This window comes from Theobroma cacao, chromosome 10 (genome assembly GCF_000208745.1).
Source record: "Theobroma cacao cultivar B97-61/B2 chromosome 10, Criollo_cocoa_genome_V2, whole genome shotgun sequence".
NCBI classification, from domain to species: Eukaryota; Viridiplantae; Streptophyta; class Magnoliopsida; order Malvales; family Malvaceae; genus Theobroma; species Theobroma cacao.
In genome coordinates this window covers 21,650,563-21,667,941 of record NC_030859.1, presented here as the reverse complement: position 1 = coordinate 21,667,941, position 17,379 = coordinate 21,650,563, and the positions used below count along the sequence as shown (strand labels likewise).

At 37.1% G+C, this 17,379-nt stretch overlaps 2 protein-coding genes and 1 long non-coding RNA gene across 6 annotated transcripts; all 3 read right to left on the bottom strand.

Moving 5' to 3' along the window:
• Positions 4-3,387, bottom strand: LOC18587528 (autophagy-related protein 18c). 2 transcript variants are annotated; one of them, XM_007011343.2, is made up of 5 exons: positions 3,239-3,387; positions 2,083-3,098; positions 1,482-1,740; positions 1,095-1,218; positions 4-358 (listed from the first exon to the last, which is right to left on the bottom strand). In XM_007011343.2, the coding sequence occupies exons 2-5, from the start codon at positions 2,839-2,841 to the stop codon at positions 265-267; spliced, it is 1,236 nt and encodes a 411-aa protein (XP_007011405.1). In that variant the 5' UTR covers positions 2,842-3,098; positions 3,239-3,387; the 3' UTR covers positions 4-264. The 2 variants fall into 2 exon arrangements, with proteins under 2 accessions (XP_007011405.1, XP_017984562.1); XM_018129073.1 differs by having other exon boundaries at positions 2,083-3,387.
• Positions 5,518-7,697, bottom strand: LOC108663778. The gene is made up of 2 exons (XR_001929810.1): positions 5,975-7,697; positions 5,518-5,858 (listed from the first exon to the last, which is right to left on the bottom strand). It is a non-coding gene; the product is annotated as an uncharacterized LOC108663778 (long non-coding RNA).
• Positions 11,001-16,870, bottom strand: LOC18587525 (RING finger and transmembrane domain-containing protein 1). 3 transcript variants are annotated; one of them, XM_018129072.1, is made up of 9 exons: positions 16,678-16,870; positions 15,967-16,583; positions 14,842-14,918; positions 14,577-14,754; positions 14,087-14,175; positions 13,749-13,913; positions 13,544-13,621; positions 12,804-12,907; positions 11,001-11,440 (listed from the first exon to the last, which is right to left on the bottom strand). In XM_018129072.1, exons 2-9 carry the CDS (start codon positions 16,475-16,477, stop codon positions 11,335-11,337), a joined length of 1,308 nt encoding a protein of 435 aa, XP_017984561.1. In that variant the 5' UTR covers positions 16,478-16,583; positions 16,678-16,870; the 3' UTR covers positions 11,001-11,334. The 3 variants fall into 3 exon arrangements, with proteins under 3 accessions (XP_017984561.1, XP_017984560.1, XP_007011401.2); XM_018129071.1 differs by having other exon boundaries at positions 15,967-16,870; XM_007011339.2 differs by having other exon boundaries at positions 14,577-14,745; positions 15,967-16,870.

The following is a 17,379-nucleotide window of genomic DNA, read 5'->3' as shown; positions in this document are numbered from 1 at the left end:
TAATTTACCAGGAAATTTACACTCAATGCAAGCTTTATAGTTCAATATACAAGGAAATTTGGCTCTGATATAAAGCAACTTTAATCCAGTGCAACATTTGCCGCTACCAGCAATTTATTACCATTTACAAGTAACTGGCACAGCAATTTCTTGCACATTATACAGTAAGAACCATCATTCGAAGTAAGATTTTAAGATATGTACAAGTGACAGATATTGAGGGTCCATGTTTACAAGTTTAGAAGCATCTGTTTGGGTGCAGTTCTATCTAGGCCGGCTATCGGTTTTCAGAAAACGGACATATTCTTGCTGCATCATCTCTCCTCCATGCACAGGGTCAAAACTGCACCTGTAGAAACTGACAATAAGAAAAGGTATTAGACACAGTGGGAAATTCCCAAATTGACTAAGGAAAGAAGGCAGGGGGAAAGTAAAAGGAGAAATATCTACTGCTGTGGAGTTCAGATTCTTTCTCAAAAAAAGCTCAAAACCCATGTGTGCGTGTGTGTCTATGTTGTATGTATGCATGTTTTTGCTTGGTATGCTACTGAAGTTCAGTATCCAAGATTAAACATGAATATAGCATTTCCACAACCTCACTCCACAACTTCATAAGAAATTAAATGAGTACATCATAAGAGTTGTTAAAATGCTTTCAATAAAACAGGCGCACATTCGAAGCTGACAAGAAACAGGGAAAACGCGGGCACCCCAGGGATTATTGCAGAGATTAGAACAAATTTACATGCAGATGTTATTCTGATTATCAGTCAGAGACATCCAGAATTCGTTGACGAGAGAACTAGCATTCTAAATTTATATATCGCAGTCAGAAAATAATTATGCAGACTGTTTTGAATGAGGTCCAAGAGGTGATACTAAAAGGTGGTGTAAAGGGTCCAAGGTTTTTCCACACCTTAATTATGTAAGCTAACAATAGTAAGGCCAAGAACACTTAATTAAAATAACTTTTTAAACCTTATGTTGCATCACATTAGTTACTCAATTTCAATAGGACATCAAGCACAACTCCTCTCTCATGATCCAGGAACTATATTTGAATGGTTTTCAAGAGATTAAGGTGATAAAAATACCTCGCATCCATGCCAACAACAATAACAGTGTTTTGAGATCCAAATGCTGCAATAAATTGGGTATCTTCAGGTAAGTGAAACTGAGCAAATGACCATTCAGAGCTAAAATACTTCGGTAAAACCCCTGGAAAAACATCAGAAAGTTGAGATGTTTAAAGAAGCAAACATGAGGCTTTTAACTAACATAAAAGCAACCAACCAAATTCTCCCCTCATCCTCATCATGATACATCAGATCTCATATAAAGTTTACAGATCTTGCTACTTGTTGACAACATATAAAATTGATTTTTATTGGAATTTAACAAAATGAGTTACATGCAATTCTGTCTTATCACAATAACAGCACACCTGCATACAAACTATAACGGAAAATTGTACTTATTACCTCTCATAAAGGACAATGACGAACCAGGATTAGCACCAGTGCTTGGAGATATAAGCGAATCAAGTGAAGTTGAAGAATTCTGATGAAATATTGCTGGACCTTGGACAGAAGATGGTTGACAAGATGAATCCTCCCCAAAAACTCTAACTCGAAGATTAAATATATGAACAGTGCCCTTGTCACTCGACACAGCCAACCATTGGACATTTGGTGAGAGGGCAATGCTATAAATATCTGCTCTGTCTACTCCTCTTCGTACCTACATTGACAGTAACTATAAGAGCCTAAATTGCAGAGAAAGTGAGTGGAGATGAGTATGATGTTGTTTGACAATATAAAGGTAAAGAGCAAAAAAACTTCATGATGCCTCCATGAAAGAAGAAATGGGAAAATGAAAAAGGGGAAGAGGGGAGGTTAAATGTTTACTCAAACTTCAAAATGCAAAATGGAAATAGACAAAGCTTGACATAACAATGTTTTCCCCTTGAATATACATTATTTAACACCATAGAAATATAAGCATATAGTGATTGATTCATATATTCTCGAACAAAATGAGGAAAATGTTAGCAGAAAACAGAACCATGGTCCAGCAGTGTACCTCTTGTAAGCGAGTTCCATCCATTGTGTTGAATATTCTTACCAAGGTGCCCCTAGTACTAGCAGTTGCAAGAAGTAGACCATCCAACGTCAAGGTGAGGCAGGCAATATGAGAATCATGAGCATTAATTAGTTTCATCATATTAAGACCAAAGTGTTCAACTCGAACCTGCCCTCGATGAAGACCAGGACAAGCCAATACAGATGTATTGGAATGGTGAGAAAGGCAACAGAGTCCCCTAGGATTGGCCAAAGTCTCAATTTGATGAAGAAGCTTGAGATCCATAAAACTGTAAACATATATCTTGTGCTCCAGAACCACAACAATGCGATCTCGTCTCAATTTGACAGCACGAACATCAGACCTAAATGCAAATTCACCAATGCAGCGGCTCTGATGATCATCCCAGATTATAACTTTGTTTGAAGGGTACTGGGAATTGGAGCCCCCGCCAACAAGTGCCAAAATGTTGCAGCGGAAGAGCATTTCAACAATTTTGAAACCCCCGCTTTTGAGATCCCGTCTAAAGGTTTCCTTAAAGGGTTCGCAATTATAAATTCGAAAACCCCGGGACGTGCCAGCCGCAAAGCAGCCATAATCCTGGTTCCATGACACAGAAAGTAACTCTGTCTGGTCAATGTCAGGCAAATCGTGGTGGGTAAAGGAGGAAGGATCACCTCCGCCAGAAAAGGGGGGTTGAGGAGGTTCAATGGAAGGCGTTGGAAGGAAAGATGGAGATGTGGAGAGCGTTGAAGTCATGTGGGAATTGGCGTAAGTGGAACTGTTTGAATAAAAAAGTCTCTCCAATTCAGGAATTAGTAGTACTATTTATATTCATAGCACAGCAAAGGTGGTAGAGAAGGCTCTGGCAGTGCCACCAATAAGCATGTGAATGACTGCTGACGATGATAATGATGGAATTAGAATCTTTGAATGGCAAGCTGTACAACAAGAATCCACCAATGGAGATAACCAGAAATTTGAATTTAATTCATTAACAGCTTGCTCGCTCTTAACTAATGCCAAAGGAGGAACAGCAGCAGCAGATGAGAGATAGTAGATAAATTCAGCAAGCCAATTCGAAAACGAAAATGAATGCAAAAATTCAGCATCAAGACTGAAGATTGTAAAAATATTTCTGAAACCAAAAACCCACCGATTCGGAAAGGAAATAGCGATCAAATCCGCAAGACAAATTCTGGGTTTAGATCTGATTCCCTGCAGCCAACGCCAGATACCGCTACGTATACGCCTTCTTCCTTCTTCTTGTGTCCTCCATTTCTTGGATTACCGTATTAGGAAAAGGAAAACTTGAAAATGTCGGTTTCCTTTGATTTAATTTAGCAAATTTCACCGTTGGGCCAAGCTGGCGCAAACTAACAACTCAAAGCCCACTTATTGCTTTGAGGAAAAGACCAAAGCCCATTCAACACCAGTAGCAACCAAAACGGCCCAGCCCAGCTCTGCAACTTTTATTTTCTTAAAAAACACAAAGCAAAATTAATACTAATTTCCCTCTCTAAATATTTATCTTTTTAATTTTTATGAATATTAAGATTAAATTTTTAATTTTGATATATTTTATATTAAAATTTAAAAAGCCTTATAATATAAACTATTAATGTTTTATAATATGATAAATTTTCTAAAAAAAATCATCAAAATAACAATATCATGTGTTTTAAAAAATAAAAGAGATCAAAGGAGTAGTAATAATATTTAATTTATGAGTTTTGTAGCAAAAAAAAAATCCCATCACCAATAATAATACTCGCATATAACTAAAATAAAGTAATAATTTTTACTTTGTTCATTTTTTTGTCCATCTTTTTAAAATGTCTCGAAATGAAATCTTTTTTTCTTTTTTATATTATAAATTTATTGTTGATAATTTTTTTACATTTTCATATTTATATTACAAAAAAAAAAATTCAAATTTTAATGTAAAATAAATCAAAATCAAAACTTTGGATTTAATATCTGAGAGAATATTACGATTTCTTTTTCTTCCCCTTGATGCTTTGGGGGTGGATAGGATAGATAATATCTACAAATTAAACTTATCATACCATTCAGATAATAATAATAAAAATTACAATCACACCCAAATAATCTTGAATAAAAAATTAATCCAACACATCGTAACATAAAATTGAACAAAAAAAATATACATACTCGAAATTTCCAACATCTCGGTAATTTTATAAAATCAAAAATTAAATCCCGATTTAACTCCGTGTACATGTTTAAAACCTTGAGACTATAAAATTGAGAAATAAATCCCGATTTAACTCCGTGTACATGTTTAAAACCTTGGGACTCATTGGTGGAGGAAAAGTGAGAATAAAAATTGCCGACAATTAGATTCCACAAGTTGCAAAGTTTGGGACAAGAGCTGGATTTGGGAGGGGCTTGTACTGTGGGGAGTGGGGACCAAACTCAAACTGATTCCAAACCAGCAAAACAACCAGACATGTTTTAAAAGTGACGAGAAAATCTACTTCAAACTATAATAAATAAATATCCCAACATCTCTTTTCAACTCAAAATGGTGGCTGTAAAACCAAACTATGGATCCAGGGGCCACTCATCCTCCTGCCTGCTCACCGGCTATGGCTGTGAACCCAAACGGGGAGGATGGATGTGCAGGTTTTGATTTCATTCATTCATTCGTTCGTGCTCTTGGGGGCTGGATGCTGGTTTCCAAAACAGGAACCTCAGCCAGGAGATGCACTCACCCATATTTGGTAACCAAATGATCACGAGCCCCCATGTGTTCACCTCCCATTTATATTCCCAATAAGATGATGATGATGATGATGTGTCATGTATGCACCCAGTGTGCCAACCATGTTCATCATCAACATGGTTATTATTAATGCATGGCATGGGGTGTCTGTAAATGTAAAGCATCAGCATGCAAATGCAATGCAAGTTTAAACAAAGACAGAAACCAACCAAAGCCGTTTGGATGTTTCAATTGCATAAAATAATGGAATTCCAATTTCTGGGCACAGTTTTTCAGATGTGAAGATAAAAGAAAACTGGGTTCCAAATGTACTTCCCCTCCTCGGTAACCAAAACCAACACCAGAGCTTTCAAGCTTTGAAAGCATATATATAAATATATAATATTTTAATCTCAATCTGTACTTTGAAACACACATAACTAGTCACAAAAGCAGGATGTTTCTGCAACTTTTGAAATCAAACAGGTTTTCCGAAGAGCCATACCTACTTTACCACACCCACTACTGGTTGCAACCTACTACCTGGCTGTTTGTCAAATTTCGAGGCCTCTCAAACCTGGTCATGCATTTTAGAAAGCACTGAAACACACTTACAAGCAAACACATGCCAACACGTGCACCAAACTGTACACTGTCTGGACGAAAACACAAATGCCAATTTTATGAACGAATTAATGCTAGTGACATGCAGTAGTGAAGAGAAACCAATATTTACTTACACATGTTCTCTCGGTAACATGATCAGTTAGCTTTAACAGCTCTTGTGGAGCATTCATAGTTTTCGTCAAACATGGGGCTGACTTCCCTTCAACAAATTAAATTTCAAACTACTACTAGTGCAGGAATCAGGGAAAGGCCAATACATGCAAGGTTCACTTTTCTTAATTTGTCTGCCAATAAAAAGGAAAAAGGAAAGGGGGCGGAGACTGGAGGCGCCTGTCAATAATGGACCCTGCAAGCCATGCCAACTAACCATTTCCATTTGATAAGCGAGATGGCCTGTGCTACGCTCCATACTTTGGTTTTCCTGTCCAGTAAAAAGTACCAAGTGAGTAACTCTAAGCATTTACGCCATGTCAGAGATGTACCAACTCTTTGAGCAGTCATGTCATTGATAATTGAACCCAGTTTTGTGTTACTTACAATAAGGAACAAACTAGTCGATGATGATATGAATTAGCCAAGTATCGATGGGAACCTGATCATTCGTCTGATAAGGAGGTGAAAGATGAAAATATCTCTTTCTCAAGGAGAATTTGCAATTTGAGACGAGTAGTAGAAACACTATAAATGGTCACAACAGATGGTATATTTTGTAGAGTTAGTATATAAATGAGGGTAACAGAAAGAAGGAGCTCCCTTCAGTCCAAGCACGGAGAAAGAGGGATGCAAAATCATCTCCCGCATCATTCACACAATCACAGTAGCAAAAACACCAATCCATTTTCTACTGAGTGCTTGAATGAATGAGTCGGCAGCTAATTCAACCCCCTTGTTCCCATCCGTGAGTGGGCTGAAGGAAGCTCTCTCATGCTATTTCTCTTACATTCAGCATCTTCCTAGCTCATTTCACTAACAAAAGAAACTAACCTCCCAAATCCAAAGATAATACCAATCAATGTAGCCAATCTAATTGTGCACTACACGATAATACCATGTTTTCAACCAGCTGCTAATGCCCAAAGTTCGGTTCAGGCGGCATAATGACAAATGCAAAAACTTGTTCATGATTAAATCAGTTTGGTTATCTGTCTTTTAAGTTTCTTCATCAACAAGTACAAGTTTGAGCTTATTTAAGCTCGACAGAAATTGTCAAACATTGACATCGCGTTGAGGGGGGGAAATGGAAAACACAAATATGGAATGCAAGTTTTGTCATTCTAGACTTGAGGAACCAATTGATGACCAAGAGGGTAGCTAGGGTGAAAGAGAATGTGAACAACCCACTCAACCAACAGACAGAAGAGAGTGATGGAAGGTGAAACGAACTCATGATAGAGAAGAGAGTGGTGTTGGGAGTTTCTCCTTACCTGGTCTTAAAAACAGCAGGCTTAAGTATTGAATTCATTGAATAAACAAGATCCTTGATTACCCTTTTATCATCCCATTCCAAAACATTATCAAGAAGAACTGCAAACACTTCACATGAATTTTAGTGTTTTCTTCAAAATCTAAAACTATGATCATACTCGAAACATCCAAAAGTTACTAACCATACATGTGTGTATGTGTGTGCAGTTAGAACATTAAGAATACATATACAGCTTCACACACAGAGCAAAACAAGGACAAACAAACTCTAAAGCAAACAAATTTTGGTCTTTGAGAGCTTAAAAAAAGATTACTGGAAAAAGGGGGGAAAAATGAAAACCCATCCTCCACCCACCGTCTAGGTCAATTAGAACTTGAAGGATACAATAGAAGCTAAGAGATCAGATAGAACTTACTGTTACAGCTGCAAGGCAATGTGCATAAGTCTAGACTAATGGAGTTATGGAGTACAAAGGAAGTATTCGGAAGAGGGAAAGGAAAAACAACCTGACAGACCTTGAGGAATTAACCTTACCCTGGAAAAATTTTGACAGACAGGCATCACAGAAAACCATTTTCCCCTTGGGATGAGATAAAAGTGAATAAGTAGTAGTAGGCATGATCTAATCATGAAGAGCATATTAACATAATTGGAAAAAAAGAAATGAAACCAAGAAAAAGTAAAACTAAAGTGTGATTCATCCTAACCGCTAAAAGAAAATAAAAAAATTACTACTAACATTCATAGAGGTACATGTGTTGTGCTGGTGAAGTGAAACCCTAAATTTGAAGTGACACAGTGCTTAAAACCCTAAATTTAAAAAAAAAACCCATAAATGAATAGTAAATTAAAAAAAAGAAAAAGAAAATTAATGGCAGTGGAGTGCAGGGAGCAAAACAAGGAAAAAGGAAGCAAGAGAGAAGTGCAGAGAAGGTCGAGTATGTTTGAAGAAAACACAAAGGAGTCAAGTCATAAAGAAGAAAATGAGAATGGACTGTGCAGGAAATAAGGAAGAGAGGGTGAGGTTTTATTTCTTAGGCAAAGGGAAATGATGGGTCATTGTCGTCATGAGAGTCAGAGACAGGAAAGCGACTCTAGATCTTAACATATCTAACGAGGGGGGGCTAGAGGGAGAGCTTTTCTTTTCTTTTTCTTTCTTTTTCTGTTTAAATGCTTATATAAACCTACTACTACACCTTGTAAATAATTGTACATGTCTTGTGTTTTTTTTAATGTGTTTCAGGGGTTTTTTTGCAGCAGATGATGTGAAAGAGAAATGAAATCAAAGGATGGAAAAGCAAAGCACACAGTAGACTCTCCCTCTCTCTCTCTCTCTCTCTCTCTCCCTGTCTGCCTCTCTTTCATCATCCATACATTTTACTAGCTCTTTCACTTTCACTTGGTGAATGGATGAATACGTCAGGGAGTGATGGGGGCAGCAGACAGTAGTGTGAAAATATACCGGTGTCTTTGTTTGTTGGGTTAAACTTTGACTCTAGTTAATGCTTTTCCCTCAAACCCGACAATCCATCTTCCTCTCTCTCTCTCTCTCGCTCTCTCTCTCCTTCTTTNACTTCTCCCTCTCTCTCTCTCTCTCTCTCTCTCCCTGTCTGCCTCTCTTTCATCATCCATACATTTTACTAGCTCTTTCACTTTCACTTGGTGAATGGATGAATACGTCAGGGAGTGATGGGGGCAGCAGACAGTAGTGTGAAAATATACCGGTGTCTTTGTTTGTTGGGTTAAACTTTGACTCTAGTTAATGCTTTTCCCTCAAACCCGACAATCCATCTTCCTCTCTCTCTCTCTCTCGCTCTCTCTCTCTCTCTCTTTCTTCATCCCCACTTCTCACTTGCTTTCAACAGCTACCACACTGCTCCTCTTTTTTACCATCCATTCTCCTTTCTTGCAATGCAACTGAGATGACCATGATTGAACTGCATTTCATTCTCAGTTCAACGAAATCCCAAACATTTGATGCAACAAAGATGGCAGCTAACATGCACTGTTCCCTTCCTTCTGATGTTCAATATCATTTCCCTTTATTAAAAAGAAAAGAAAAATCCCATGACAAAATGATTGAATCACATAGCCTCTTTAGTCATTGTGTAATCTAATCACTATAGACATGAAACAGCTTTTCATCCTTTTTACCATATACAGCCTACAACAAGTCTAAGAGCTATTTTTTTAACAGGAAAGCTGTATTATTTTGATCTTTGTTTTCTTCCTCCATGAATAAACAAAATGTTGGAAATCCACCTTTTTCGATTACTTTTGGTGACAAAAGATAATAAAACTGAAAACCCCTTTTTTCCCATTTCTTTAATCAAAACTATATGAGCTTTTGATATCATTCAACTATTTGTTATCAGACTCTCAATGATTGTATAGAATTAATTATGTTGATATACACATGTGTAGGAATCCATTTCCCTAAATCAAACAAGACATGTAGATAAACACTTCAGGTAATTTATGAGCCTGTTTATATGCCAAATTAAGCTTTGAAAAATGTAGTAAACAGGAGAGATACTAATATCAACCATGAGAAGAAAACTAGATGAGTTTACAAAATTTCTTTGCTTTAAAGGAAAAGAGAGAGAGAGAGAAGAAAAAGAGTGTTAATTTGAAATGCAGGTACTTTCAGGCTCCTGTCCCATGGCTTGTGGAGACCAAGATTTATACAGATAAATGGATGAATATATATATATATATATATATATATATATATATATATATTGTAGCTATAAAAGTATATATTGATGATAATTGAGATGAAATATAATGTGCTTGGGGTGAAGTAGGTGCAGAAGAGTCATAGCACATAGTATAGAGAAGTATATTGCTTTTAGACAGCAAATTGCACATTTTTGTCCTGAAGCTCTGAAAATGTCACAGAACTTCAAGTGCCAAAAGAAAGTCCTTTTTTTTTCCTGTACCCTCCTCTGCATCAGAGAGCTAGTGCTTTGGTGGAGACCACTCCTAGATACCTGCATTTGCTAGTCTTATTTGCCATCATCATACCATTGATGCTAAAAGGAACTTTTCAAAGGTATCAACCCTGTGCAAAATCCTGCAATCTTGCTTGGGGTTGGGTCCTTCAAACGCAGCGATAAGGTGGAACACACAGACTCATGGCCATTTTGTTTGCTAATCAGCCCTAACTCCTTAAGTAAGCGTCCACGTTCCACTCCCTCTGCTATAATTTCTGACAAATAGATACAATCCATGAATTGAATCCTCATCCTGACTCCTCCAACTTTAGCCATTCATAGCTGGCCCCGCGGCATAGTGTGGAATGGTAGGAGATGAGCGAGGGTGGGAAGTGGGACATATGGACTGAATAAAGATCACCATCTATGTTAACAATAGAGTACTTTGCTTTTTCCCTCCCAATTGTGATACATTTTTTATGAATGGAGAGAAGGAAGAACCCACAAAAATAGAAAGAGTTTATGTAGTGATAGTGATTGTTTCAGCATCAAATCCCACATGCGGGATGCAATTAATGCTTGTGGAATGGAACAGATCAAAATGCTTTCTGGAGAAAGAGCTCATTCTTCAAGAAAAACAGAAGAAAATGGTGCAATCAAGCAAGCAAGCAACACAAAAGTGTAAATCTCACTCTGGGTTTGGATTGTACATGTGAAAAAACAAACAAGAAGATAGCAGCAGATGAGAGTAACAAGAATGCAAAACGTAATTGGTCAATGTTTCTGCAAAGCAGGAAGGCAGTGTGCAGGCTCGAGGGTTGAAGAGTTGAGCAACCGGGAATGAATATGTCGCCCTGAGTGCCAGCATGCACTTGCAAGACTACGACCTTTTATTGTGTGCCAGATCCATATGTCAAATGGAATATCACCAGTTGTGCAATTTATTCCAACAACTGGCAGCACTCCACTAGGGGGAACACTAGGAATTTCAAGGGACCACAAACCATTGATGCAAGACTATGATTTCCTCATAATAATTGATCTTCTTACACCAGCTGCTTGTCTCTATGCAAATATATATTGCACCAGATTAAAATGCTGATGTTGATAATGAAAGAAACAAGAGAGTTAAATCACTTCAATGGTAATTCAATAAAAAAATCATTAAGATGCATGCAACACATTAAGTCAGAAAGAGAGAGAGTTCAAAGAAGTTATACATTCATGATTGGAATATAACATTATCCTGATCAATGCGTTTACATTTTCAGGCAAGTATGACAAATTAAAGAAAATAATGTAATACAACATCAGAATCCTCCCTTCCATCCGAAAGCTCAGCTTCAATTAACCTCATTAACGGAACAAATGCACATATTGCTAATCTCTTTCTACTACTTGGCTTAAATTAAAACCAATATGGTCAACCTTGGATGAGAGAATTCACTATAGACCAATCTAAGAGACAAGACAAAACCTATGGGAGAGCACAGCTCAAAAAAATAAGGCCGTGGCATGGAACTAAAATCTGGATACTAAAACAACTGAAAAAACAAACTTGTAGACCCATCCCCAAAGGATCGTAGATCTGGAGCTTTAATTACAGCTCTGCACAGCGGGCAAGTCCTTTCTCTCTCAAACCTGAAAGGTAAGTAACCAGCAACAGTCAAGGGATGAAACTGAGGTACAAGTCAAGCATGCTACCTAATTATAGCTGATTTAAAACTTCAATGCTTCTGTTTGAAAATTTAAAACATTTCGCAGTGGAATTTCATGATAAGCAACACTTTAGCCCATTAGGCAACTAGGCATTACATTGTAGGACTGCTGTGAGCGAAGTGCCATGTATAATAGCAGACATAATTTTCAGAATTTCAGTAAAAAGTAAAGTATTGATTCCTGTTTTCTAGGAAAAAGGGAAGCAGAATTTTTTTTATACCATATCCCAACTTTATATCATATCCTTTATCTTACACTGAAATGGCACCATTCTCCTATGGTCCTACCATTCTTCAATTTCCATTTTGTTTTTCACCTAGCATTACAGTCCACCTCACAACATTCTATACCACAGTAACATATGTTTTGATTTTGTCACGAGTGAAGAAGGTATGTATGCACCATGTCAAGGCATATGCAGATAGTGCGCCGCAGTTAATAAATGGTTTTCACCCAACACAATCCTGCCTACTGAAGATGGAGCATCTAAAATTATCAATCTCTCAGTCACTTTACTAGGTGAAAGTTCTGACTGCTCCAAAAGGCACAGGTTTTTATGTTTTTGTCCCCTCATCTCCTCCCAAACTTTTACGCTAGTGAACCAAAGTAAAAGGCTACAGTTTCACACCTTTCTCCAATGTTAAATAATCTCTGCTAAAATTATAGATTCCAATAACAAATCAGAACTTTATACAGGAGTAAAATTTTAGATACTGTTAGCCAAAGGAAATATATTAAATATTGATCTATGGCATATTTTCTCAATCCCCTATTAGCTTCACTAGGTGAAAGTTCTGGCTACTGTGAAAGGCACAGATTAATATATTTTTGTCCCCTCCTCTTCCCAAATCTTGACATTTTCACATCTCTTTCTCCAATGCAATTATGCCACAAAAACTGGGCAACTTTTATCCAATTAAATTTGACAAACTAAACTTCTATCAGTTGCTACAATTATAGATATTCCAATAATAAATTAGATCTTGATACAGGACAAAAATATTTATGTATTATTAACCAAAGGAAATATGTTAAACATTTATATATGGCTTATTAGCATATATCCCTTCTATCTTCACATCTATGTAGTCAAATTGAATAATTCTAAACCACAAATTCTTAGCTCGATGATAAGAGCCCTAGACTATCCAATCAATAATTGAGACTCATTATAGGAACAACACACTTCAAGTTAAAAAAATAAAATAAAATTTTCAAGATTCACAACATTTCCAACTTTCACTTCACAATATGCAATGGCAACAAACAGGAGGTACAAACTAACCATTCAGAGACGCAGTCCTCACAGAATATGTGTTTACAACGCAACAGGATTGGTGCTTGCATCTTCTCCTGGCATATGGCACAAAGGTCTCCTGCTTCATTTACCTGTAATATATGTAGGAATAAGGGAGGGAGAGATTCTAATGCGGGATGGAAACTTAATCATACATATATAGGTAGGAATAATGGTTAAAATATTTGTAATGTCAGTTAATTTGAGATTTGACAGGCCTGCCCAAATCAATCATTGGATTCAACAATCTATCCATACTCGTCATGCAGCCAATTTTCAAGTCAATCTGATTTTTATATCATATCGATCAGAAATACTAACATTTAATGTTCGAAAATGTCACAACGTCACTATCAGTTGCACATTTTCAGTTTAATTGAAATATCACATGTATGATCTACATAAACAGAGTGTTAAATCTAATGGTTGAATTAACAGACTAAATTACGAGCAAAAGGTGTAAATTAAAGATGCCAGAGAAAAATCTATCAAAAGGCAACATGCTTTTTTTTTGGGCTTGGTGTTGAAAGATTAAGTGAAGTTCTGCAAACATGTGCAATAAGAAATTATTAGATACAGCAAAAGGTTAGAGCTATGGAACAGACAACAAGGCATCACCTAAAACATTCTGGCATTTTGTTGTCCTAGCCAACTAGCCTTTCTTTAGGTCAGTGGGAGGAACCAAGTTTCAAATTGAGTTAAAATTTTCATTACCCCCTTTCAGATACCTGTTCCAATGTGGCATATGACCCATAGTGAACTTCCTTTTGTGACAATGCTTTCAGGGCAGCAAAGAAGGATTGAACCTAATAGCAATTACAAGTTGTTAATAATAAAGCAAAATATCATGTAAAAGGATTCATAGTAAGACAGAGAAATTCAAAAAATCAGAAATTGTACATATGTACAAGTATTAGAGTACGGAAATTATACCTTTTCAATAACAGCTGTGAGCTTGAAAGTTAAATACAGCCCAGTAGTCAATGAAGAGAAAAGGCTCCCATAATCTTTGTTTAAGAAGAACCGGTACCAGACAGGTGTTGGTAACAATGCTCGGTATAACAGGAGTGTATATTCGACCAGGGTTAGCACTTGTCCCTTGAAAATAATACACCAACAGTTAGTTTCTGCTCATCCCTTTTGCTTCTTTACTTTATTTTTTTCCTTGTTGCGTTGCTGAATGTTTGGGGTGTGTGGAGGGGAAGAGGGATATAGTTGCAGTTTTATATAAATATGACAAAGTAATTTTGTAGTGCAGAACATCATAATACCTGTCGGCGGAAGTTGTGCCCTCTGCCATTCTTATAATAAATGAGCAGTACACACTTAAATGCCATCACTGCCTGCCGCACCATTGCATCTGAAAGTTAAATAGATCACTAAATTAATAAAAGTAAACTCTAAACTGTCCGGACATTCCTGACATTTGATTTTACAATATGAAGAACAATGCATCACATAGATAACAATTAGGAAGTATTTTACATAGATGGCAAAAAAGCTCAACAAATAGTAAAGCAGAATAAGGATTTAGTTACGTATATAAAATACTCAACAGAAACGTTATTCAGAATGATAAATTTTAAACAGCAGCATACAACAGCATATTAATTCTCTTTGGAAATTTCAGCAGCACCATATGAAAAGAGTCAGTCATATGAAGGGAACACAAGATCAAGAATATCTGCCATACATTCTTTATCTTACCATTAGAATAATGTTAATAGAAATGAACCCAAGTATTATAATTCAAATTCATACCATTTACCAGAATGATGAATATCGCATGCCAGAAAGGTGGAATTGTCTTTGGAGGAAGCATGACCAGAGGATATAAAAGATCATTGTCCCGATACCACCAATAAACACCAATCACATGAAGCATAAAAAGTACTGAGTATGTGATTAGAACTGCATTCTTTCTCTCTCCCTGCAAAACCTGTGAATGTTAAGTTTCATGGTTTTGCCCCTCCACTGGGGCACCAAAGGACTTAGAAAGATAAAGTTCAAAGACGCATTTAAGCACCTTCAGTGCTGTCTGCTTTTGGAGGATTACATTTGACTTGAACATGACAATTGTAACCCAAATCATGACAACAAAACCTGCAAGCCACCACAATCAAATAATAAGTAATAAAAGAGTTTAGGCTATTGACAGTAAATTATAAACAACTTGAGATAGAACTATTTACTCATGCAGGGCTGAGATACTACTTAAACTGTACCTGGTTCTGATGGTAAGAACCAAGGCACAACTACAGTAAGTCTGATGTTTGACTCTTCATTTTCTCTCTCTCCTTCTGCAACGTACCCCCCAACCCCTGTCTCTCTGTCTCTCTCTCTCTTTCTCCTCCTCTTTTTTGTTCTTGATGTTAGATAGATATTTAGCATAAGGAAGACTAGAAAGGACCAATCAAGAATGGTACATCCCTTACAAAGACACACTAGGACAAAATCAAAAGAAAACAAATGTAATGCAAGAGAAAAACAGTACCCTGGCTCTTAGCAAAATTTCCAATTTTTAGCCAACAACCCAAACTCAACAGACAAGGAATACAAGAAAGGTAACTCACTAATCCCAAATGTCTATGAAGTTCTTGATATCCCTCATAAGACAAGAAACCTCAACTCCTCGTATAAAACACCAAAAATTTGTTCTCCACAATTTTTCTCTCTCTAACCGTCTAGAGTGCCTTCACAGATTGCCAATCTTTCAACCAGGTTGATGACAGTCCTAAAAGGTATAAAGAACACATGTAAAGATCATCCAAATTCAACTTAATTCCCATACTTACGAAAGACTATGCAACCTTTGTTCAAAACCAATGACTGTTTGTGAAGCAAAATCAAAGAGGAAAAACATGGGGATGCCATAACATAGGACAGCCAACAATGAGATACCAAATAGGAATAACAGAATGCTAAGAAACACATCCATGTCCATTGCCTCAATGGCATCAAATTCTTTAGATTATATTAATCAAATGAGCAGATAATGAGGCACCTTAAAAACAGCGCAAGATTATAGTAGTAACATTTTTGTTGATGCCTAAAATGACCAAATGAATGACACCCCAGTTCAGTTAGTAATTAAAAAACGGCAAAGAGCGAGGTAAATGAAGAAGAAGAAGAAGAGGAGGAGGAGGAGTACCTTGTAAATGCTCACGAATGAAGACAAGCAGCAATAGCAATGAAAAGGGAAGAATATGCTCAAACCACCTCGCAATGCGCTGTACATCATAACTCTGCATCTGGTAAGACGAATTGGAACTCCTTTCCTCGTTACTGGTACTGCTGCCGGTAAGAGGATCGTCCTCCTCAACTCCATCGTGGTCCAGGGAGGGTTGGGCATTGTCTTCTTCAGCTCTTGCAGGCCCAATGATTTGAATAGAAACCTCCCCAGCCCCAGAAGCAGCATTAGCAGGAGGTTGCAAATCAGTGTTGACTAAAACCCCACGAGGTTGATTAAGGGTGGGATTGGAAAAAATGCCAGAGTATTCCAGTAGGAGGGACAGGGGTGATCGGAACAAGTTTAGAGCTGGAACTTGAATGGCAAAGCTTCTTGAAGAATCACTGGTATCACCACCACTACTGCTTGTAACAGAAGAAGAAGAAGTTGGTGATGGTGAGGGAGGACCAGAGATGGGAGGGGACGTTTCCATTATAACAAGATCCTACCCTCCAAAATCATAAACAAGCCCCTTGTTTTATTTACAACTCTGAAAAAATCCCAGTATGATATTCCATTCACATTTCACAGACCAACAGCTAAATAAATAAAAAAAAGAAACAAGATGACTTTTTTTCTGAAACGAATGAAAGAGAGAAGAATGTGGGAATGAAAAGGGAGAGCTTTGATGACAAATTCAATACAAAACGCTGCAGGCAAGAGGCTGAAGAGTCAAACTGACAGAAGGAGACAGCGGAAACAGAGTTGCTGGAGACCAAAACAAAAATGGTTTCAAGCGGTGTAGACTGAGATTCGGGAGACCATATTTTATGAGAAGTAAAATGGGGTATTGGATTTGGAAGAGAAGAAGTTAAATATTATAATTAGATCATTCATTCATTCCCTTTGTTTATATATTGTAGCAGCAAGTTGCCATACCTTGCTTCACTCTGCAAATGCCAATGCCCCGTGGCCCCTGGGAGACAAAAAAGGACAAAAGAGAAATCCCAAAAACGCGTTCTCCTCTGCCCTTTACGCCAGTAGGAAAAAAAGTCTTGTTGGGCTTCCCACCTTATTAACGTTTCCTTTTCAATTAAGTATTTGATAGTGATAACTATTTTCCCTTTTTGGGTTAATATTCCATATACCATTATTACATAGTAAATATATATATAGATATTATTCCATCAAAGTATTGTATTTGTCAAAACGTTCGAGTATAAGTGATTGAGAAGCAAAAGAAAGGTTCCTTCTCTCTCTCTGTAAAGTGATTTTAATGCTTAGCAGCTATCTCTGTTAATCCTACACCATTGAACAAGCGTTTGCATCACATGACAAAGCAGACTTACTCTGTCCGATGCATTGAAAATATTGAAACCACTCCCACTTGCTGAG